This window comes from Trifolium pratense, linkage group LG7 (genome assembly GCF_020283565.1).
Source record: "Trifolium pratense cultivar HEN17-A07 linkage group LG7, ARS_RC_1.1, whole genome shotgun sequence".
Taxonomy (NCBI): Eukaryota; Viridiplantae; Streptophyta; class Magnoliopsida; order Fabales; family Fabaceae; genus Trifolium; species Trifolium pratense.
The window spans coordinates 9,497,723-9,520,925 of NC_060065.1; the positions used below are offsets into that span (position 1 = coordinate 9,497,723).

Consider the following 23,203-nt stretch of genomic DNA (forward strand, 5'->3'; position numbering starts at 1 on the left):
ATGATTTTCCAATTTCACTTAGAATTCTAGCTTCTTTTTTTTTTTTCTTTCATAAAGATAAAATGTAGTAAGTAGTTTTTATTTTCAAAATTTTTAGACTTATATAAATGGCATTTTTCATAAAGTAATTGTATATAGATTTATAAAAAATTACATATTGTGTGATTCTATATACAATTTATTTATTTAAAAATCTATTTTATTATATATATATATATACTTATTGATCACTGTCGTTTCGTGATCAAAATAATTTCAAAAGAATAGTAGTACAAGGTAGTAACCTTGGTCGTTTCGCAAGGACTCACAATCAGTTTAACAATGTTAGAATCAATTTAAAATGTTGTAAAGTTGAGGGTTTTCGGTGTTGAAAGAGTATGTGGTTTTAATTAATAGAAAAGAATCAATCCATTGGTTTTAGGTAACTTCGTTTATTATCTATCACAGGTTATTCGAAAATGTTCATTCAAGGGTTTATGCTTCGGTTGATCATTAAACTAATTAAACAAGCGGAAATTAGTCTTATACGGAATTCAATTGATTAAGCATCAAATGTGTTCAATTAACTATGACAGTGATCAAGCGTCACGAAAATAGAGTTAATGTCATAGAAAATTCCAATCAGCCCTATTGCTAAGCGCGATAGTTTGTATCAGTTTCTATTCAAATCAATTTTAACAAGTGGAAAATCAATTCGAACAATCTCAACAATATAAATTCGAAATAGAATAATTAAGCATCAATCTAAACGAAATTCATACAGAATAAGAGATATGAAACATACAGAATAAGAGATATGAAAGTGATACAAAACAGCATAAACACTCAAACGAACTTGCAATTGAAAACCGAACCTCAAGAATTCATAAACGGAGTTCCTTACACCAATGGATCGATAGAGATTATTTTTAGTTCTCCATGAGGCAGTGGCTGCTAGGGTTTGTTTATTTTCGTGAATACTGAATAATGCCTGACTCTGTCAGAATTTCGTTTCTATACATCAATGAAAATGGGCCACAAAACAATTGGGCCGAAAAAATACAAGTTATCCTGAAAATAATTAAGTTTTGGCAAGTCTGGGACATTGACGAGTAAATAAGACACCTTTTCGCTCGGAATTGGCTTTGGCCTTCAACACGAAAGTTGTAGCTCTTTGTCTTATCTTTCCAATGCAACTGACCGCGCCTTAATCCGATATTCCTAGCTCAAGTTATAGTCTGCGCAATGAGAATGTGTCAAATTACTGTTTATTACGAAAATAAATAGCAAAACTTAAATAATAGCAAAACTAGACTCTAAACACAAAACATGATAAAAACACTAAAATAGCGGGAGAAGTCACAAAATTGTCATAGCACAGAGTGATTAAAAAGTGCACTAAAATGCACTGATCACTTACATACAGTGTACGTAATAGAGTATAATTTTCGAAATTTGGTGCATTTATTTGGAACAAAAGTTTGTGCGTCATGGGTTTTGCTCATATAATTGTAAAAATTGGTTCTCTTTTTGCTATTCATCTTATCCGACAAAGTTGCTCGATGAATCATCCATATTATCTCATTATTTTTCGTATTTCATCGCTATCACGGATAAAAACTTTGGAATATTATTTTGTTTCTCCTTACAACCAGCAATTCGGATAGACTTAGGAGGGTGGGGGAAATTTTTAGATAAAATTTAATTGAAAAATACATCTAGTCACAAAATTATTAGGAGAATTGTGATAAAAATTATTAATTATTACGAGTATCATGTAATTTTAGTTCTAACATTTTGTTCACCAAAAGTCTTTCCTTTCAAAAAATATTAAGGGAAGTCTTTGTTTCTCGGGTTCAAAATGGTTTGTGGTACACTTTTTTTTTTATACTTGTTGTTTAAATTATTTTTTCCAATTCCACCATTTTTATTTATCAAACCTTTGTTTGTTGACACATTTTATTACCAAACCTTTAATTCCAAATAGAATTCTATTTTTTTTTATTTCACCTATAAGAGTAAGATAAAAAAAATGCTAATTGATTATTTAATCAAATTTTTTTGGCTCAACCTATAAATGGATTTTTCACGAGTGAATTGTATATAAACTTATAAAAAATAAAAGATAAATATATTTCAGATCAAATACTATTAAATACATTCAAGACCAAATACATTAAAACATGTCAGTTTTTATTTGACTTTTTTCTTCATATTCTTGTGTTATCATTCTATGTGAGAGTATCTTTCATACCTCATTCATCGACATATTAGCAGTCCATAAAATATAATATTTCTTTTAACAACAAAACAAAGTTGATAAAGGGGTTGAGAGAGACAAAAGAGTCTCTAGAAAATGAAGGGAAAAAAAAGATACATATCTTAACGGTTTTTCGGTCGATTTCGTACACTAAGATCTTGGTTTTACGAGACTCTCACCCATCTACGTGCAACTATGGATGATCGATTTTTCATAACACTAACCCGAGATCCACCAAAATATTCACCTATATATGTGTATGCACGCTTGTAATTAGGCTATGTTTTGCTTTAGTTAGGGTCTCTCGATTTATTCTCTATATTTTCCTTCTCTATTACTATAGTTTTGATAGGTTTTAGAATATATATATTAAATATTTGGACCCAATAAATGCCAGCTAATTGTATTTATATTCTAAAAACTTTAATAATGGCAAAAATGAAGAGATAAACAAATGGAGAGGATCTTTATTCATTTCATTGTGGTTTGACATTTAGTTGTATGATGATGCATTAGAAGATTGTCCAAAATGATTTTAATATTTTTTTTTTTTGGTAAAACAGTTGTGGATGTTGAGCAGCTGGTGGACATGATTATTCTCTCTTCATGACAATAGTTTTTTAGTAAGCTTTCTGGTAATCCACGCTCGCATTACAAGTGGATAGTTGAACCCATTCTATGTTGGTGCCACTAGGAATTTGTGTGGTTGGCATCATTAGTTTAACTGAAGAACTAGAAATCTCAATTATTTTGTTGTTGATAATTGTGAATCCCCGTTGTTTCTTCATCCTCCAAGGGCTTATTCTCGTCCTCTGAGAGATTATTCTAGTCCTCAATGTTGTCAAAAGTCTTATCTTTTTTCGGGAAAAGATAATTAGCAATATCTTCTTTAAAGGATCTCTTTTGCACTTGTTTAGTTTCTTCCATTTCCCAATCTATTTCATCAACACCGCTTTCGTTCATTTCATCCATTTCCTTTGCCTTCTTCTTCTCTTCAGTCGAAAAAGAATACATAAGTGGTATTCTAACTAAACAGTGGGCAGAGATAAGAAATGAAAAAACAACAAATATTTGACCGGCATAATCTCGCAATAGTAACAGCGTGTACTTATCAAATCGCATAGTTAGATTCGATTTGATCGAATATTTTTGCTGTAACCAGACTACTAATATCAATCCAATACATTTCATCAAAATGACCAATTAACCAACCAACAAAACTACTGAAGATCAAATAACTCATATATATATATATATATATATATATATATATATATATATATATATATATATATATATATATATATATATATATATATATATATATATATATATATATATATATATATATATATTTCTTTATCAAAATGTTAAGCTGAATGGGCCACTAGCTTTATGGGTCTTACCCAGTCCGAAACAATAAAAGAATTTTTTTTTTCTACCCCTACATTTATCTCTTTACCCCAACATATTTTAAAATATTCCTATTCTATCCTTATATATTGTGTTGGTATGTTAAGAGTGTGCTGGTTTGTTAATTAAACTGTGCTGGTATGTTAAAACTCCATCAATAGTGTGCTGGTATTTTAAATAACTACCTATATCCCCTTGTTTGGCAGCAATGTGAAATGCATCAAAACCATTTCTTGCTTTAATTCCAGCATCAACAAGATCATAATATTGAATCATTTCTCTAACAACATCAATATAACCATACTCAACAGCAACATAAAGAGTTGTGTCTCCATCTTGATTCTGCCTAGTCAATAATTCAAGCAATTCATCCTCCTCAGCAGAATTAAGGGTATCCCTTCGTTACAACATCTAAATTCCCTGCTCTTGCTGCAGAATGCAAACGTGTATCATCCCTTTTTCCTGTCAATTTCATTTTGTCATCTTTTTCTTTGGGTGCTCACATTCATAGCTTGTTGCTGCACCATTTAAGTTGCATTATTGGATTCACCCATCTTCAAATTTTCTATCTTTTGATGCTAATTACTATATCAAAATCATTGTGGAATCTGATCCCAACACAAAAACATAATAAAGGGTTTAAAACATTGCACCTAGGTACTTTATTTTTATTGCATTATGAAGCACATACACTTTTCAGATTAGGCGTGTCTCGATGTCGGGCACGCGTCGATGTCACACACCGACACGACACCGACACTTATGAATACACTGAATTATATTATTTTCTCAAATTATTATCGGTGTTGACGTGTGTGTCATGTCTTGTGCCCATGCTTCATATATTATTATATTCTAAAGAATAAAAACAACCCAAGAAACAGAAATTGGAAAAAGACAAAAAAAAAATGATTCATTGTATTGGTCGTCGAATGATCATGGAAGACAAAAAATCAAATGGGTAAGAATGGAAAAACAAAAGAAACGAACTTGAAAATAAATTAAACCTTGGGTTGAAGAAAGTACCTCCTCAACCCTTATGCTAGCTTCGTTCTACCACCGTGAAAACTATAAAGAACAAAGATTCGATTTTGAAAGAAACAACATTTGCAAAGGTGGTGGTGAATTTGGTGATGGTGTCGGAAATAATTCGGAAAAAATATGTTGAGAGAGAGAGAGAGAGAAGAAGATACACTTTTAACATACCAGCACACTTTTGATGCATTTTTAACATACCGGCACACTTTAATTAACATACAAGCACACTTTAATTAACATACCAGCACACTTTTAACATACCAACACAATATATAAGGGTAGAATATGAATATTTTAAAATATGTTGGGGTAAAGAGATAAACGTAGGGGTATAAAAAAAATTCCACAATAAAATAATAATGTTGCTGCTTTTTTAGGGCCTCAAATTTTGCATATGATAATGTGCTTACGCTAAAAAATAAGCAAATGTTAATTAAATATTTTTGGGCCTAAATTCTTTAGAAGGCTTAAATTTTAGAATCAACTTATATTTTATATTTTTTTATTGGGCCTAAGTTTTTGTAAAAAATTATATTTATGAATTGGGAGTTGACTTATATGTCCAAATTTTAATTCTTTTATGAATTCCTTTTTCTTTCTTTTTCTAGGTAAGAATTGACTTTTACTTATTTTATTTGTCTTGGGAATTGACTTTTATTTTTACTTTTCCTGAGAATTGAATTTATTTCTTTATTTGTCTTGAGAATTGAATATATAGCCTTTTATATTTATTTTGATTTCCTTTAAATACCACCATATATTCACCACTCTATAATGCAAATATTCTGCGGCTCTTCCGTGTCTTTTATGTACCTTAGTGATGGCTATTTCTCACTCTTTCATTCCTTTGACCTTTTTCATATTGCTCTTCAAACAGGTCATAGCCGGCATTGATACAAATTGGTATGATGCTCACGCAACCTTCTATGGTGGTCCGTCAGGAGCTGGAACCATGCGTAAGTTCTAAAATTAAACTTTCATTTTTATTCTATATGAGTTTTTAAATGATATAAATTGTTTATACGTTATTTAGAATCTCAACAATAAATAACTATGAATCTCCATTATTTTGTTTGCCTAATATTCTCCACCCACATACAATTATAAAAAAAAAATAGATAAATCATATTTCAAGTTTTTTATATCATACGTTATGTGTTACATGAAGTTCAAATGACTATTCGTTGTTAGTTATTATATATGAATGAAGAACATACGGGAAACAAGTTGTGTACCTAATCCTTTATTGTATTTGTGTAGAGGGGGCTTGTGGTTATGGTGATCTCTACAAACAAGGATATGGACTTGCAAACACAGCACTAAGCACAGCTCTATTCAATAACGGAGCTACTTGTGGTGCTTGTTTTCAGTTAGTTTGTGTGAACGATCCTCAATGGTGCATAAAGGGTGCAAGGCCAATCACGGTAACCGCAACAAATTTTTGTCCTCCAGATTACTCCAAAACCACTGATATTTGGTGTAATCCACCACAAAAACACTTTGACTTGAGTTATAAAATGTTCACTTCTATTGCCTACGAAAAAGGCGGTATCATACCAGTTAAATATCGACGTGTTTCATGTTTCAAAAGAGGGGGTGTAAGGTTTGAGATCAACGGAAACCCTAATTTCTTGTTAGTTTTGGTGTTCAATGTTGCCAATGCTGGCGATGTTTCTCGTGTTAGTGTCAAAGGGTCTAAGACTGGCTGGATTCCCATGAAACGCAATTGGGGACAAAAGTGGGATTCTGGAGTTAATTTGGTAGGACAAGCTTTGTCATTTCAAGTTACTACAAGTGATGGAAAAACTTTGGAGTTTTATTCAGTTTCTCCTTACAACTGGCAATTTGGACAGACTTATGAGGGTCGGGGTAATTTTTAGATAAAATTTAATACGTTAATATATCTAGTCACAAAATCATTAGGAGAATGAGTTAAAAAATAATAATTATTCGGAGTATCATGTAATTTTAATTCTAGTATTTTGATGAAATAAAAGCATGTGGTTTATAAATTATAAACTAGTTTATTTGTACACCTTTTCTTTTTATAATTTATGTTTAAATGATTTTCCAATTTCACTTAGAATTCTAGCTTCTTTTTATTTTTCTTTCATAAAGATAAAATGTAGTAAGTAGTTTTTATTTTCAAAATTTTTAGACTTATATAAATGGCATTTTTCATAAAGTAATTGTATATAGATTTATAAAAAATTACATATTGTGTGATTCTATATACAATTTATTTATTTAAAAATCTATTTTATTATATATATATATATACTTATTGATCACTGTCGTTTCGTGATCAAAATAATTTCAAAAGAATAGTAGTACAAGGTAGTAACCTTGGTCGTTTCGCAAGGACTCACAATCAGTTTAACAATGTTAGAATCAATTTAAAATGTTGTAAAGTTGGGGGTTTTCGGTGTTGAAAGAGTATGTGGTTTTAATTAATAGAAAAGAATCAATCCATTGGTTTTAGGTAACTTCGTTTATTATCTATCACAGGTTATTCGAAAATGTTCATTCAAGGGTTTATGCTTCGGTTGATCATTAAACTAATTAAACAAGCGGAAATTAGTCTTATACGGAATTCAATTGATTAAGCATCAAATGTGTTCAATTAACTATGACAGTGATCAAGCGTCACGAAAATAGAGTTAATGTCATAGAAAATTCCAATCAGCCCTATTGCTAAGCGCGATAGTTTGTATCAGTTTCTATTCAAATCAATTTTAACAAGTGGAAAATCAATTCGAACAATCTCAACAATATAAATTCGAAATAGAATAATTAAGCATCAATCTAAACGAAATTCATACAGAATAAGAGATATGAAACATACAGAATAAGAGATATGAAAGTGATACAAAACAGCATAAACACTCAAACAAACTTGCAATTGAAAACCGAACCTCAAGAATTCATAAACGGAGTTCCTTACACCAATGGATCGATAGAGATTATTTTTAGTTCTCCATGAGGCAGTGGCTGCTAGGGTTTGTTTATTTTCGTGAATACTGAATAATGCCTGACTCTGTCAGAATTTCGTTTCTATATGTAACGACCCAAATTTATTATTCACTATTTAAGTGTTTAATTATTTGGTGACGTGGTTTTTGAGTAAGATAGTAACTTTAAGTTATTTATCGAGAGTTTTAGTTAACGCGCGAGTTAGTGAGAGTTAACGCGAGTTGGGCCAAGTTAGTGGGCTTGAGGCCCAATGGGCCTTGTCTCATGAGGGGGGGCGCTATATGAAGCCCATTGAGAGAGAAAGAGTTCATTTTTCATGTTCTTGTGAAAGAAGAGAGAAGGGAGAGCAAGAGGAGAGCTAGGGCAAGAGCTTGGAGGAGAGATTCGAGGAGCAATCTTCGTGAGTTCGTCGATCTAAGGTAAGAGAGTAGAGTTCATATTCGTGGGTGACTCGAGGAAGGGGAGAATGTCGATTTCTCCTCACCCGAACTTCCTCCACCCCATTTTCGTTTTAGCTTAGAACGGATTTTCTTGATGGAAATCGTTCCTAAGGTTCTTAATATGCTTAACATGCTTTTAACATGATTAATGAACGAAAACTATGGTAAAAACGAGTTGTATGAAAGATTAAACTCAAGAACTTAGTGTTCTTGAGAGTTTTGATGAAAAAGTGTTTAATCTCTACTTTTTCGATGTTTATGATGTAGATCGGTGAAATGAACTGTCCTTTTGTGTTTAGATATGCTTGTTATACTTGAATATGAACTTATTTGGGGTTTATAACATGAAAAATGGGATTTTTGGGTGAATTGGTGTGGAAAACGCAGGTTTTGAACTGTCCTGACAGGAGGCGTTCGCTAGGCCTTCGCTTAGCGAACGTGTGGCGAACAGCTTCGCCACAGCTTTGCTACAACTTCGCCACGAGCAGGTGATCCTCTGGTGAGCTTCTCTAAGCCTTCGCTAAGCCTTCGCTTAGCGAACAGCTTCGCTAAGCCTTCGCTATGCCTTCGCTTAGCGAACAGCACTGTGACAGCAACTTTTTGATAGTTGTTTTAAGTGCAATTAGGCACTTGTAACATGGATTTAAGGTATCCTAACATGCAATTAGGTGTTTATAACCATGATTAATTGTATTGTGATGATAGTTGTTGATTATGTGTGTGGAATATAATTGTTGTTGATTGTGTTGATGATGTTTGTTAAAATGTCAAAGAAGTATATTAAGGTATAGTGTTATCTTAATAAAGAAGTAATGTTGGATAGTGTTCCACATTAGTAAATGAAGAGCTTAATGCTATTGATTGTGAGTGAATTCATGAAATACATACATGCATTCATGAATATATGTGATATTGGATATTCCAATAAAGAAGGATATCGGATTATATTTATCCGATAAAGAAGGATATTAGAGGTGAGATACTCTAATAAAGAAGATGGTACCACATGCATTAGAGGTGTCTAGAGGACATAGCATGAATGTGAAGCATTAGATTGCATTAGGGATTATGTGTGCATTTTATGATAAATAATGTTTGACACGTACTTGGTAAATGTTGATTGTTAATCCGTATGTGAGGAGCAGAGTCCGTCATGACTATAAAATGAACAACGCATGGTCCGTCATGACCATAATCTGAACAATGTATTTGTGGTGTTAGATTACATTAGGAACTTTATGTATATCCCTATTTGTAATTGAGTTATGTGATAATTGTTGATGTTTTGGTATTGTCCGAGACGACGTGAAACTATATGTTTGGTGTATTTTGTGGATGATTGATTATGTGATAAATGAAGTATATGCATGATATATGAATATGCATGAATGATGGTGATGTATATGTATAATGTATGATTATGCATGTTTTATGAAGAAGTGTTTAAGTACCCTTTACTTACACTTGTATATTTTGAGTATGTTATCTAACTCTCTTTTATGTGTTATGTGCTGGACCGTTGGGGGTCCAGATTTTACAGGATTTTGTGGTATTCGATGTCGAGTCGTCGGTGAAGCTCCGCTCTGATTGTGACACGGGAAAGGGTTTTATATTGTATATAAAGTCTATTGTCTAGGTTGTTTTGTATAATCAATAAATACATTATTTGATTCAAAGATTTGTATAAACACTATTTTTACTAATTAACTACATTAGGATTATTTTGGTAGAGGAGTGTAATACTCGAACCGATATTCAATAAATTAAATGTGATTTTCCGTTGCGTATTTTGAAAAAGATTTTACTAAGGTAGAAATATATAAATAATGGGTTTGGGTGTTACACTATACATCAATGAAAATGGGCCACAAAACAATTGGGCCGAAAAAATACAAGTTATCCTGAAAATAATTAAGTTTTGGCAAGTCTGGGACATTGACGAGTAAATATGACACCTTTTCGCTCGGAATTGGCTTTGGCCTTCAACACGAAAGTTGTAGATCTTTGTCTTATCTTTCCAATGCAACTGACCGCGCCTTAATCCGATATTCCTAGCTCAAGTTATAGTCTGCGCAATGAGAATGTGTCAAATTACTGTTTATTACGAAAATAAATAGCAAAACTTAAATAATAGCAAAACTAGACTCTAAACACAAAACATGATAAAAACACTAAAATAGCGGGAGAAGTCACAAAATTGTCATAGCACAGAGTGATTAAAAAGTGCACTAAAATGCACTGATCACTTACATACAGTGTACGTAATAGAGTATAATTTTCGAAATTTGGTGCATTAAATTTGGAACAAAAGTTTGTGCGTCATGGGTTTTGCTCATATAATTGTAAAAATTGGTTCTCTTTTTGCTATTCATCTTATCCGACAAAGTTGCTCGATGAATCATCCATATTATCTCATTATTTTTCGTATTTCATCGCTATCACGGATAAAAACTTTGGAATATTATTTTGTTTCTCCTTACAACCGGCAATTCGGATAGACTTAGGAGGGTGGGGGAAATTTTTAGATAAAATTTAATTGAAAAATACATCTAGTCACAAAATTATTAGGAGAATTGTGATAAAAATTATTAATTATTACGAGTATCATGTAATTTTAGTTCTAACATTTTGTTCACCAAAAGTCTTTCCTTTCAAAAAATATTAAGGGAAGTCTTTGTTTCTCGGGTTCAAAATGGTTTGTGGTACACTTTTTTTTTTATACTTGTTGTTTAAATTATTTTTTCCAATTCCACCATTTTTATTTATCAAACCTTTGTTTGTTGACACATTTTATTACCAAACCTTTAATTCCAAATAGAATTCTATTTTTTTTATTTCACCTATAAGAGTAAGATAAAAAAAATGCTAATTGATTATTTAATCAAATTTTTTTGGCTCAACCTATAAATGGATTTTTCACGAGTGAATTGTATATAAACTTATAAAAAATAAAAGATAAATATATTTCAGATCAAATACTATTAAATACATTCAAGACCAAATACATTAAAACATGTCAGTTTTTATTTGACTTTTTTCTTCATATTCTTGTGTTATCATTCTATGTGAGAGTATCTTTCATACCTCATTCATCGACATATTAGCAGTCCATAAAATATAATATTTCTTTTAACAACAAAACAAAGTTGATAAAGGGGTTGAGAGAGACAAAAGAGTCTCTAGAAAATGAAGGGGAAAAAAAAGATACATATCTTAACGGTTTTTCGGTCGATTTCGTACACTAAGATCTTGGTTTTTCGAGACTCTCACCCATCTACGTGCAACTATGGATGATCGATTTTTCATAACACTAACCCGAGATCCACCAAAATATTCACCTATATATGTGTATGCACGCTTGTAATTAGGCTATGTTTTGCTTTAGTTAGGGTCTCTCGATTTATTCTCTATATTTTCCTTCTCTATTACTATAGTTTTGATAGGTTTTAGAATATATATATTAAATATTTGGACCCAATAAATGCTAGCTAATTGTATTTATATTCTAAAAACTTTAATAATGGCAAAAATGAAGAGATAAACAAATGGAGAGGATCTTTATTCATTTCATTGTGCTTTGACATTTAGTTGTATGATGATGCATTAGAAGATTGTCCAAAATGATTTTAATTTTTTTTTTTTTTTTGGTAAAACAGTTGTGGATGTTGAGCAGCTGGTGGACATGATTATTCTCTCTTCATGACAATAGTTTTTTAGTAAGCTTTCTGGTAATCCACGCTCGCATTACGATTGGATAGTTAAACCCATTCTATGTTGGTGCCACTAGGAATTTGTGTGGTTGGCATCATTAGTTTAACTGAAGAACTAGAAATCTCAATTATTTTGTTGTTGATAATTGTGAATCCCCGTTGTTTCTTCATCCTCCAAGGGCTTATTCTCGTCCTCTGAGAGATTATTCTAGTCCTCAATGTTGTCAAAAGTCTTATCTTTTTTCGGGAAAAGATAATTAGCAATATCTTCTTTAAAGGATCTCTTTTGCACTTGTTTAGTTTCTTCCATTTCCCAATCTATTTCATCAACACCGCTTTCGTTCATTTCATCCATTTCCTTTGCCTTCTTCTTCTCTTCAGTCGAAAAAGAATACGGAAGTGGTATTCTAACTAAACAGTGGGCAAAGATAAGAAATGAAAAAACAACAAATATTTGACCGGCATAATCTCGCAATAGTAACAGCGTGTACTTATCAAATCGCATAGTTAGCTTCGATTTGATCGAATATTTTTGCTGTAACCAGACTACTAATATCAATCCAATACATTTCATCAAAATGACCAATTAACCAACCAACAAAACTACTGAAGATCAATTAACTCATATATATATATATATATATATATATATATATATATATATATATATATATATATATATATATATATATATATATATATATATATATATATATATATATATATATTTCTATATATATTTCTTTATCAAAATGTTAAGCTGAATGGGCCACTAGCTTTATGGGTCTTACCCAGTCCGGAACAATAAAAGAATTTTTTTTTTCTACCCCTACATTTATCTCTTTACCCCAACATATTTTAAAATATTCCTATTCTATCCTTATATATTGTGTTGGTATGTTAAGAGTGTGCTGGTTTGTTAATTAAACTGTGCTGGTATGTTAAAACTCCATCAAAAGTGTGCTGGTATTTTAAATAACTACCTATATCCCCTTGTTTGGCAGCAATGTGAAATGCATCAAAACCATTTCTTGCTTTAATTCCAGCATCAACAAGATCATAATATTGAATCATTTCTCTAACAACATCAATATAACCATACTCAACAGCAACATAAAGAGTTGTGTCTCCATCTTGATTCTGCCTAGTCAATAATTCAAGCAATTCATCCTCCTCAGCAGAATTAAGGGTATCCCTTCGTTACAACATCTAAATTCCCTGCTCTTGCTGCAGAATGCAAACGTGTATCATCCCTTTTTCCTGTCAATTTCATTTTGTCATCTTTTTCTTTGGGTGCTCACATTCATAGCTTGTTGCTGCACCATTTAAGTTGCATTATTGGATTCACCCATCTTCAAATTTTCTATCTTTTGATGCTAATTACTATATCAAAATCATTGTGGAATCTGATCACAACACAAAAACATAATAAAGGGTTTAAAACATTGCACCTAGGTACTTTATTTTTATTGCATTATGAAGCACATACACTTTTCAGATTAGGCGTGTCTCGATGTCGGGCACGCGTCGATGTCACACACCGACACGACACCGACACTTATGAATACACTGAATTATATTATTTTCTCAAATTATTATCGGTGTTGACGTGTGTCATGTCTTGTGCCAATGCTTCATATATTATTATATTCTAAAGAATAAAAACAACCCAAGAAACAGAAATTGGAAAAAGACAAAAAAAAAATGATTCATTGTATTGGTCGTCGAATGATCATGGAAGACAAAAAATCAAATGGGTAAGAATGGAAAAACAAAAGAAACGAACTTGAAAATAAATTAAACCTTGGGTTGAAGAAAGTACCTCCTCAACCCTTATGCTAGCTTCGTTCTACCACCGTGAAAACTATAAAGAACAAAGATTCGATTTTGAAAGAAACAACATTTGCAAAGGTGGTGGTGAATTTGGTGATGGTGTCGGAAATAATTCGGAAAAAATATGTTGACAGAGAGAGAGAGAGAAGAAGATACACTTTTAACATACCAGCACACTTTTGATGCAGTTTTAACATACCGGCACACTTTAATTAACATACAAGCACACTTTAATTAACATACCAGCACACTTTTAACATACCAACACAATATATAAGGGTAGAATATGAATATTTTAAAATATGTTGGGGTAAAGAGATAAACGTAGGGGTATAAAAAAAAATCCACAATAAAATAATAATGTTGCTGCTTTTTTAGGGCCTCAAATTTTGCATATGATAATGTGCTTACGCTAAAAAATAAGCAAATGTTAATTAAATATTTTTGGGCCTAAATTCTTTAGAAGGCTTAAATTTTAGAATCAACTTATATTTTATATTTTTTTATTGGGCCTAAGTTTTTGTAAAAAATTATATTTATGAATTGGGAGTTGACTTATATGTCCAAATTTTAATTCTTTTATGAATTCCTTTTTCTTTCTTTTTCTAGGTAAGAATTGACTTTTACTTATTTTATTTGTCTTGGGAATTGACTTTTATTTTTACTTTTCCTGAGAATTGAATTTATTTCTTTATTTGTCTTGAGAATTGAATATATAGCCTTTTATATTTATTTTGATTTCCTTTAAATACCACCATATATTCACCACTCTATAATGCAAATATTCTGCGGCTCTTCCGTGTCTTTTACGTACCTTAGTGATGGCTATTTCTCACTCTTTCATTCCTTTGACCTTTTTCATATTGCTCTTCAAGGTCATAGCCGGCATTGATACAAATTGGTATGATGCTCACGCAACCTTCTATGGTGGTCCGTCAGGAGCTGGAACCATGCGTAAGTTCTAAAATTAAACTTTCATTTTTATTCTATATGAGTTTTTAAATGATATAAATTGTTTATACGTTATTTAGAATCTCAACAATAAATAACTATGAATCTCCATTATTTTGTTTGCCTAATATTCTCCACCCACATACAATTATAAAAAAAAAAATAGATAAATCATATTTCAAGTTTTTTATATCATACGTTATGTGTTACATGAAGTTCAAATGACTATTCGTTGTTAGTTATTATATATGAATGAAGAACATACGGGAAACAAGTTGTGTACCTAATCCTTTATTGTATTTGTGCAGAGGGGGCTTGTGGTTATGGTGATCTCTACAAACAAGGATATGGACTTGCAAACACAGCACTAAGCACAGCTCTATTCAATAACGGAGCTACTTGTGGTGCTTGTTTTCAGTTAGTTTGTGTGAACGATCCTCAATGGTGCATAAAGGGTGCAAGGCCAATCACGGTAACCGCAACAAATTTTTGTCCTCCAGATTACTCCAAAACCACTGATATTTGGTGTAATCCACCACAAAAACACTTTGACTTGAGTTATAAAATGTTCACTTCTATTGCCTACGAAAAAGGCGGTATCATACCAGTTAAATATCGACGTGTTTCATGTTTCAAAAGAGGGGGTGTAAGGTTTGAGATCAACGGAAACCCTAATTTCTTGTTAGTTTTGGTGTTCAATGTTGCTAATGCTGGCGAAGTTTCTCGTGTTAGTGTCAAAGGATCTAAGACTGGCTGGATTCCCATGAAACGCAATTGGGGACAAAAGTGGGATTCTGGAGTTAATTTGGTAGGACAAGCTTTGTCATTTCAAGTTACTACAAGTGATGGAAAAACTTTGGAGTTTTATTCAGTTTCTCCTTACAACTGGCAATTTGGACAGACTTATGAGGGTCGGGGTAATTTTTAGATAAAATTTAATACGTTAATATATCTAGTCACAAAATCATTAGGAGAATGAGTTAAAAAATAATAATTATTCGGAGTATCATGTAATTTTAATTCTAGTATTTTGATGAAATAAAAGCATGTGGTTTATAAATTATAAACTAGTTTATTTGTACACCTTTTCTTTTTATAATTTATGTTTAAATGATTTTCCAATTTCACTTAGAATTCTAGCTTCTTTTTTTTTTCTTTCATAAAGATAAAATGTAGTAAGTAGTTTTTATTTTCAAAATTTTTAGACTTATATAAATGGCATTTTTCATAAAGTAATTGTATATAGATTTATAAAAAATTACATATTGTGTGATTCTATATACAATTTATTTATTTAAAAATCTATTTTATTATATATATATATATATATATATATATATATATATATATATATATATATATATATATATATACTTATTGATCACTGTCGTTTCGTGATCAAAATAATTTCAAAAGAATAGTAGTACAAGGTAGTAACCTTGGTCGTTTCGCAAGGACTCACAATCAGTTTAACAATGTTAGAATCAATTTAAAATGTTGTAAAGTTGGGGGTTTTCGGTGTTGAAAGAGTATGTGGTTTTAATTAATAGAAAAGAATCAATCCATTGGTTTTAGGTAACTTCGTTTATTATCTATCACAGGTTATTCGAAAATGTTCATTCAAGGATTTATGCTTCGGTTGATCATTAAACTAATTAAACAAGCGGAAATTAGTCTTATACGGAATTCAATTGATTAAGCATCAAATGTGTTCAATTAACTATGACAGTGATCAAGCGTCACGAAAATAGAGTTAATGTCATAGAAAATTCCAATCAGCCCTATTGCTAAGCGCGATAGTTTGTATCAGTTTCTATTCAAATCAATTTTAACAAGTGGAAAATCAATTCGAACAATCTCAACAATATAAATTCGAAATAGAATAATTAAGCATCAATCTAAACGAAATTCATACAGAATAAGAGATATGAAACATACAGAATAAGAGATATGAAAGTGATACAAAACAGCATAAACACTCAAACGAACTTGCAATTGAAAACCGAACCTCAAGAATTCATAAACGGAGTTCCTTACACCAATGGATCGATAGAGATTATTTTTAGTTCTCCATGAGGCAGTGGCTGCTAGGGTTTGTTTATTTTCGTGAATACTGAATAATGCCTGACTCTGTCAGAATTTCGTTTCTATACATCAATGAAAATGGGCCACAAAACAATTGGGCCGAAAAAATACAAGTTATCCTGAAAATAATTAAGTTTTGGCAAGTCTGGGACATTGACGAGTAAATATGACACCTTTTCGCTCGGAATTGGCTTTGGCCTTCAACACAAAAGTTGTAGCTCTTTGTCTTATCTTTCCAATGCAACTGACCGCGCCTTAATCCGATATTCCTAGCTCAAGTTATAGTCTGCGCAATGAGAATGTGTCAAATTACTGTTTATTACGAAAATAAATAGCAAAACTTAAATAATAGCAAAACTAGACTCTAAACACAAAACATGATAAAAACACTAAAATAGCGGGAGAAGTCACAAAATTGTCATAGCACAGAGTGATTAAAAAGTGCACTAAAATGCACTGATCACTTACATACAGTGTACGTAATAGAGTATAATTTTCGAAATTTGGTGCATTTATTTGGAACAAAAGTTTGTGCGTCATGGGTTTTGCTCATATAATTGTAAAAATTGGTTCTCTTTTTGCTATTCATCTTATCCGACAAAGTTGCTCGATGAATCATCCATATTATCTCATTATTTTTCGTATTTCATCGCTATCACGGATAAAAACTTTGGAATATTATTTTGTTTCTCCTTACAACCGGCAATTCGGATAGACTTAGGAGGGTGGGGGAAATTTTTAGATAAAATTTAATTGAAAAATACATCTAGTCACAAAATTATTAGGAGAATTGTGATAAAAATTATTAATTATTACGAGTATCATGTAATTTTAGTTCTAACATTTTGTTCACCAAAAGTCTTTCCTTTCAAAAAATATTAAGGGAAGTCTTTGTTTCTCGGGTTCAAAATGGTTTGTGGTACACTTTTTTTTTTATACTTGTTGTTTAAATTATTTTTTCCAATTCCACCATTTTTATTTATCAAACCTTTGTTTGTTGACACATTTTATTACCAAACCTTTAATTCCAAATAGAATTCTATTTTTTTTATTTCACCTATAAGAGTAAGATAAAAAAAATGCTAATTGATTATTTAATCAAATTTTTTTGGCTCAACCTATAAATGGATTTTTCACGAGTGAATTGTATATAAACTTATAAAAAATAAAAGATAAATATATTTCAGATCAAATACTATTAAATACATTCAAGACCAAATACATTAAAACATGTCAGTTTTTATTTGACTTTTTTCTTCATATTCTTGTGTTATCATTCTATGTGAGAGTATCTTTCATACCTCATTCATCGACATATTAGCAGTCCATAAAATATAATATTTCTTTTAACAACAAAACAAAGATGATAAAGGGGTTGAGAGAGACAAAAGAGTCACTAGAAAAATAAGGTAAAAAAAAATACATATCTTAACGTTTTTTCAGTCGATTTCGTACAGTAAGATCTTGGTTTTACGAGACTCTCACCCATCTACGTGCAACTATGGATGATCGATTTTTCATAACACTAACCCGAGATCCACCAAAATATTCACCTATATATGTGTATGCACGCTTGTAATTAGGCTATGTTTTGCTTAGTTAGGGTCTCTCGATTTATTCTCTATATTTTCCTTCTCTATTACTATAGTTTTGATAGGTTTTAGAATATATATATTAAATATTTGGACCCAATAAATGCCAGCTAATTGTATTTATATTCTAAAAACTTTAATAATGGCAAAAATGAAGAGATAAACAAATGGAGAGGATGTTTATTCATTTCATTGTGATTTGACATTTAGTTGTATGATGATGCATGAGAAGATTGTCCCAAAATGATTTTAATTTTTTTTATTTGGTAAAATAGTTGTGGATGTTGAGCAGCTGGTGGACATGATTATTCTCTCTTCATGGCAATAGTTTTTTAGTAAGCTTTCTGGTAATCCATGCTCGCATTACGAGTGGATAGTTGAACCCATTCTATGTTGGTGCCACTAGGAATTTGTGTGGTTGGCATCATTAGTTTAATTGAAGAACTAGAAATCTCAATTATTTTGTTGTTGATAATTGTGAATCTCCGTTGTTTCTTCATCCTCCAAGGGCTTATTCTCGTCCTCTGAGAGATTATTCTAGTCCTCAATGTTGTCAAAAGTCTTATCTTTTTTTGGGAAAAGATAATTAGCAATATCTTCTTTAAAGGATCTCTTTTGCACTTGTTTAGTTTCTTTCGTTTCTCAATCTATTTCATCAACACCGCTTTCGTTCATTTCCCAATCTACCTAAACTGTGGGCAAAGATAACAAATGAAAAAACAACAAATATTTGACCGGCATAATCTCGCAATAGTAACAGCGTGTACTTATCAAATCACATAGTTTGCTTCGATTTGATCGAATATTTTTGCTGTAACCAGACTACTAATATCAGTCCAATACATTTCATCAAAATGACCAATTAACCAACTAACAAAACTACTGAAGATCAATTAACTCATATATATATTTCTTTATCAAAATGTTAAGCTGAATGGGCCACTAACTTTATGAGTCTTACCCAGTCCGGAACAATAAAAGAAATATTTTTTTTCTACCCCTACATTTATCTTTTTACCCCAATATATTTTAAAATATTCATATTCTTTCCTCATATATTGTGTTGGTATGTTAGGAGTGTGCTGGTAAGTTAAGAGTGTGCTGGTTTGTTAATTAAACTGTGTTGGTATGTTAAAACTCCATCAAAAGTGTGCTGGTATTTTAAATAACTACCTATATCCCCTTGTTTGGCAGCAATGTGAAATGCATCGAAACCATTTCTTGCTTTAATTCCAGCATCAACAAGATCATAATATTGAATCATTTCTCTAACAACATCAATATAACCATACTCAGCAGCAACATAAAGAGCTGTTTCTCCATCTTGATTCTGCCTAGTCAATAATTCAAGCAATTCATCCTCCTCGGCAGAATTAAGTTATATCCCTTACAACATCTAAATTCCCTGCTCTTGCTGCAGAATGCAAACGTGTATCATCCCTTTTTCCTGTCAATTGTTTTGTCATCTTTTTCTTCGGGTGCTCACATTCATAGCTTGTTGCTGCACCATTGATGTTGCATTATTGGATTCACCCATCTTCAAATTTCCTATCTTTTGATGCTAATTACTATATCAAAATCATTGTGGAATCTGATCACAACACAAAAACATAATAAAGGGTTTAAAACATTGCACCTAGATACTTTATTTTTATTGCATTATGAAGCACATACACTTTTCAGATTAGGAGTGTCTCGATGTCGGGCACGCGTCGATGTCACACACCGACACGACACCGACACTTTTGAATACACTGAATTATATTATTTTCTCAAATTATTATCGGTGTTGACGTGTGTGTCGTGTCTTGTGCCCATGCTTCATATATTATTATATTCTAAAGAATAAAAACAACCCAAGAAACGGAAATTGGAAAAAGACAAAAAAAAAATGATTCATTGTATTGGTCGTCTAATGATCATGGAAGACAAAAAATCAAATGGGTAAGAATGGAAAAACAAAAGAAACGAACTTGAAAATAAATTAAACCTTGGGTTGAAGAAAGAACCTCCTCCACCCTTATGCTAGCTTCGTTCTACCACCGTGAAAACTATAAAGAACAAAGATTCAATTTTGAAAGAAACAACATTTGTAAAGGTGGTGGTGAATTTGGTGATGGTGTCGGAAATAATTCGGAAAAAAATATGTTTGAGAGAGAGAGAAGAAGAGACACTTTTAATATACCAGCACACTTTATTTAACATACCAGAACACTTTTAACATATCAGCACACTTTAATTAACATATCAGCACACTTTTAACAAACCAACACAATATATAAGGGTAGAATAGGAATATTTTAAAATATGTTGGGGTAAAGAGATAAACGTAGGGGTATAAAAAAAATTCAACAATAAAATAATAATGTTGCTGCTTTTTTAGGGCCTCAAATTTTGCATATGATAATGTGCTTACGCTAAAAAATCAGCAAATGTTAATTAATTATTTTTGGGCCTAAATTCTTTAGAAGGCTTAAATTTTAGAATCAACTTATATTTTTTTATTGGGCCTAAGTTTTTGTAAAAAATTATATTTATGAATTGGGAGTTGACTTATATGTCCAAATTTTAATTCTTTTATGAATTCCTCTTTCTTTCTTTTTTTTTCTAGGTAAAAATTGACTTTTTGTTATTTTATTTGTCTTGGGAATTGACTTTTATTTTTCCTTTTCCTGAGAATTGAATTTATTTCGTTATTTGTCTTGAGAATTGAATTATACCCTTTTATATTTATTTTGATTTACTTTAAATACCACCATATATTCACCACTCTATAATGCAAATATTCTGGGGCTCTTTTCCGTGTCTTTTACGTACCTTAGTGATGGCTATTTCTCACTCTTTCATTCTTTTGACCTTTTTCATATTGCTCCTCAAACAGGTCATAGCAGGCATTGATACAAATTGGTATGATGCTCACGCAACCTTCTATGGTGGTCCATCAGGAGCTGGAACCATGCGTAAGTTCTAAAATTAAACTTTCATTTTTATTCTATATGAGTTTTTAAATGATATAAATTGTTTATACGTTATTTAGAATCTCAACAATAAAGAACTATGAATCTCCATTATTTTGTTTGCCTAATATTGTCCACCCACATACAATTATAAAAAAATAATAGATAAATCATATTTCAAGATTTTAATATCATACGTTATGTGTTACATGAAGTTCAAATGACTATTCGTTGTTAGTTATTTTATATGAATGAAGAACATACGGGAAACAAGTTGTGTACCTAATCCTTTCTTGTATTTGTGCAGAGGGGGCTTGTGGTTATGATGATCTCTACAAACAAGGATATGGACTTGCAAACACAGCACTAAGCACAACTCTATTCAATAACGGAGCTACTTGTGGTGCTTGTTTTCAGTTAGTTTGTGTGAACGATCCTCAATGGTGCATAAAGGGTGCAAGGCCAATCACGGTAACCGCAACAAATTTTTGTCCTCCAGATTACTCCAAAACCACTGATATTTGGTGTAATCCACCACAAAAACACTTTGACTTGAGTTATAAAATGTTCACTTCTATTGCCTACGAAAAAGGCGGTATCATACCAGTTAAATATCGACGTGTTTCATGTTTCAAAAGAGGGGGTGTAAGGTTTGAGATCAACGGAAACCCTAATTTCTTGTTAGTTTTGGTGTTCAATGTTGCCAATGCTGGCGAAGTTTCTCGTGTTAGTGTCAAAGGGTCTAAGACTGGCTGGATTCCCATGAAACGCAATTGGGGACAAAAATGGGATTCTGGAGTTAATTTGGTAGGACAAGCTTTGTCATTTCAAGTTACTACAAGTGATGGAAAAACTTTGGAGTTTTATTCAGTTTCTCCTTACAACTGGCAATTTGGACAGACTTATGAGGGTCGGGGTAATTTTTAGATAAAATTTAATACTTTAATATATCTAGTCACGAAATTATTAGGAGAATTGAGTTAAAAAATAACAATTATTCGGAATATCATGTAATTTCAAATCTAGTATTTTGATGAAATAAAAGTATGCGGTTTATAAGTTATAAAATAGTTTATTTGTACACCTTTTTTTTATATAATTTATGTTTAAATGATTTTCCAATTTCATCTTCTTTGGTGGCTATGTAGGGGATGTCTTCCAACAAGATATCGACTATTAGAACGTATTGTGGATTGTAATACTCAGTGCCCATTGTGTGAAGCGGATGTAGAAGACGATGTACACACTTGTTTCACCTGTGCTTATGCTCGGTCTAGCTGCCAAGCAGCTGGACTATCATCTGTTATGGTCTCTGCAGCGTGTCAACATGGTGGTGCGGCTGATAGAGTATTTGCCTTGTGCCGGTATGGGGATTATGCTACTATAAGAAGAGTGGCTACATTGTTTTGGAACATATGGTACAACCGTAACGACATAGTATGTAATGACAATGCTAGAATGTCAAGTTAAGTTGGATGGGCTGCTTATGATCAGTGGCAGGAGTGGATTACAGTTCATAAGCTGCGGAGTGATGATGATCAATTTGTTCCGCCTTCAAGCACAGACCAGCGGGAAAAGCCTCGTATTGAATGGTTAAAATGTAATGTAGATGCATCGTTTTTTGTCGACTTGGGAAGGACAGCGATGTGTGCCTGTTTTCGTAATAGCTCCGGTGAGTTTAAAGCTGGATTCACACAGTGGCAACAGCTGGTTTTATCAACAGAGGAGGGTGAAGCATGGATATTATTGCAAGCGATGCATGAAGTTAAGCATAGAGGTTTTGAGCGAGTCCAATTCGAAAGTGATTCTCAAGTATTAGTTGAAGCAATTCGTACAAAGTGGCGTGACAATTCAGAGTTTCTTTCAATCGTTAATGATATCATTCTTGTCATGTTATCTGGTGTAAACTTTGAAGTTAAGTTTGTTAGGAGACAAGTGAATTTGGTTGCTCATACGTTAGCCAGGGCGATCA

At 31.8% G+C, this 23,203-nt stretch overlaps 3 protein-coding genes across 3 annotated transcripts; all 3 read left to right on the plus strand.

Moving 5' to 3' along the window:
• Nucleotides 1-5,510: 5,510 nt before the first annotated feature.
• LOC123894835 (expansin-A23-like) lies at nucleotides 5,511-6,570 on the plus strand. Its single transcript, XM_045944910.1, has 2 exons — nucleotides 5,511-5,646; nucleotides 5,951-6,570. The coding sequence occupies exons 1-2, from the start codon at nucleotides 5,511-5,513 to the stop codon at nucleotides 6,568-6,570; spliced, it is 756 nt and encodes a 251-aa protein (XP_045800866.1).
• A 7,897-nt stretch (nucleotides 6,571-14,467) lies between these two features.
• Nucleotides 14,468-15,525, plus strand: LOC123894836 (expansin-A23-like). The gene is made up of 2 exons (XM_045944911.1): nucleotides 14,468-14,600; nucleotides 14,906-15,525. The coding sequence occupies exons 1-2, from the start codon at nucleotides 14,468-14,470 to the stop codon at nucleotides 15,523-15,525; spliced, it is 753 nt and encodes a 250-aa protein (XP_045800867.1).
• A 5,573-nt stretch (nucleotides 15,526-21,098) lies between these two features.
• Nucleotides 21,099-22,158, plus strand: LOC123894837 (expansin-A23-like). The gene is made up of 2 exons (XM_045944912.1): nucleotides 21,099-21,234; nucleotides 21,539-22,158. The coding sequence occupies exons 1-2, from the start codon at nucleotides 21,099-21,101 to the stop codon at nucleotides 22,156-22,158; spliced, it is 756 nt and encodes a 251-aa protein (XP_045800868.1).
• Nucleotides 22,159-23,203: the final 1,045 nt, after the last annotated feature.

Coding starts and splice junctions, on each gene's coding strand:
- LOC123894835 (XM_045944910.1), top strand. CDS start 5,511: ATGGCTATTTCTCACTCTTTCATTCCTTTGACCTTTTTCATATTGCTC. Junction 5,647..5,950: donor GTCAGGAGCTGGAACCATGC/GTAAGTTCTAAA, acceptor GTATTTGTGTAG/AGGGGGCTTGTGGTTATGGT.
- LOC123894836 (XM_045944911.1), top strand. CDS start 14,468: ATGGCTATTTCTCACTCTTTCATTCCTTTGACCTTTTTCATATTGCTC. Junction 14,601..14,905: donor GTCAGGAGCTGGAACCATGC/GTAAGTTCTAAA, acceptor GTATTTGTGCAG/AGGGGGCTTGTGGTTATGGT.
- LOC123894837 (XM_045944912.1), top strand. CDS start 21,099: ATGGCTATTTCTCACTCTTTCATTCTTTTGACCTTTTTCATATTGCTC. Junction 21,235..21,538: donor ATCAGGAGCTGGAACCATGC/GTAAGTTCTAAA, acceptor GTATTTGTGCAG/AGGGGGCTTGTGGTTATGAT.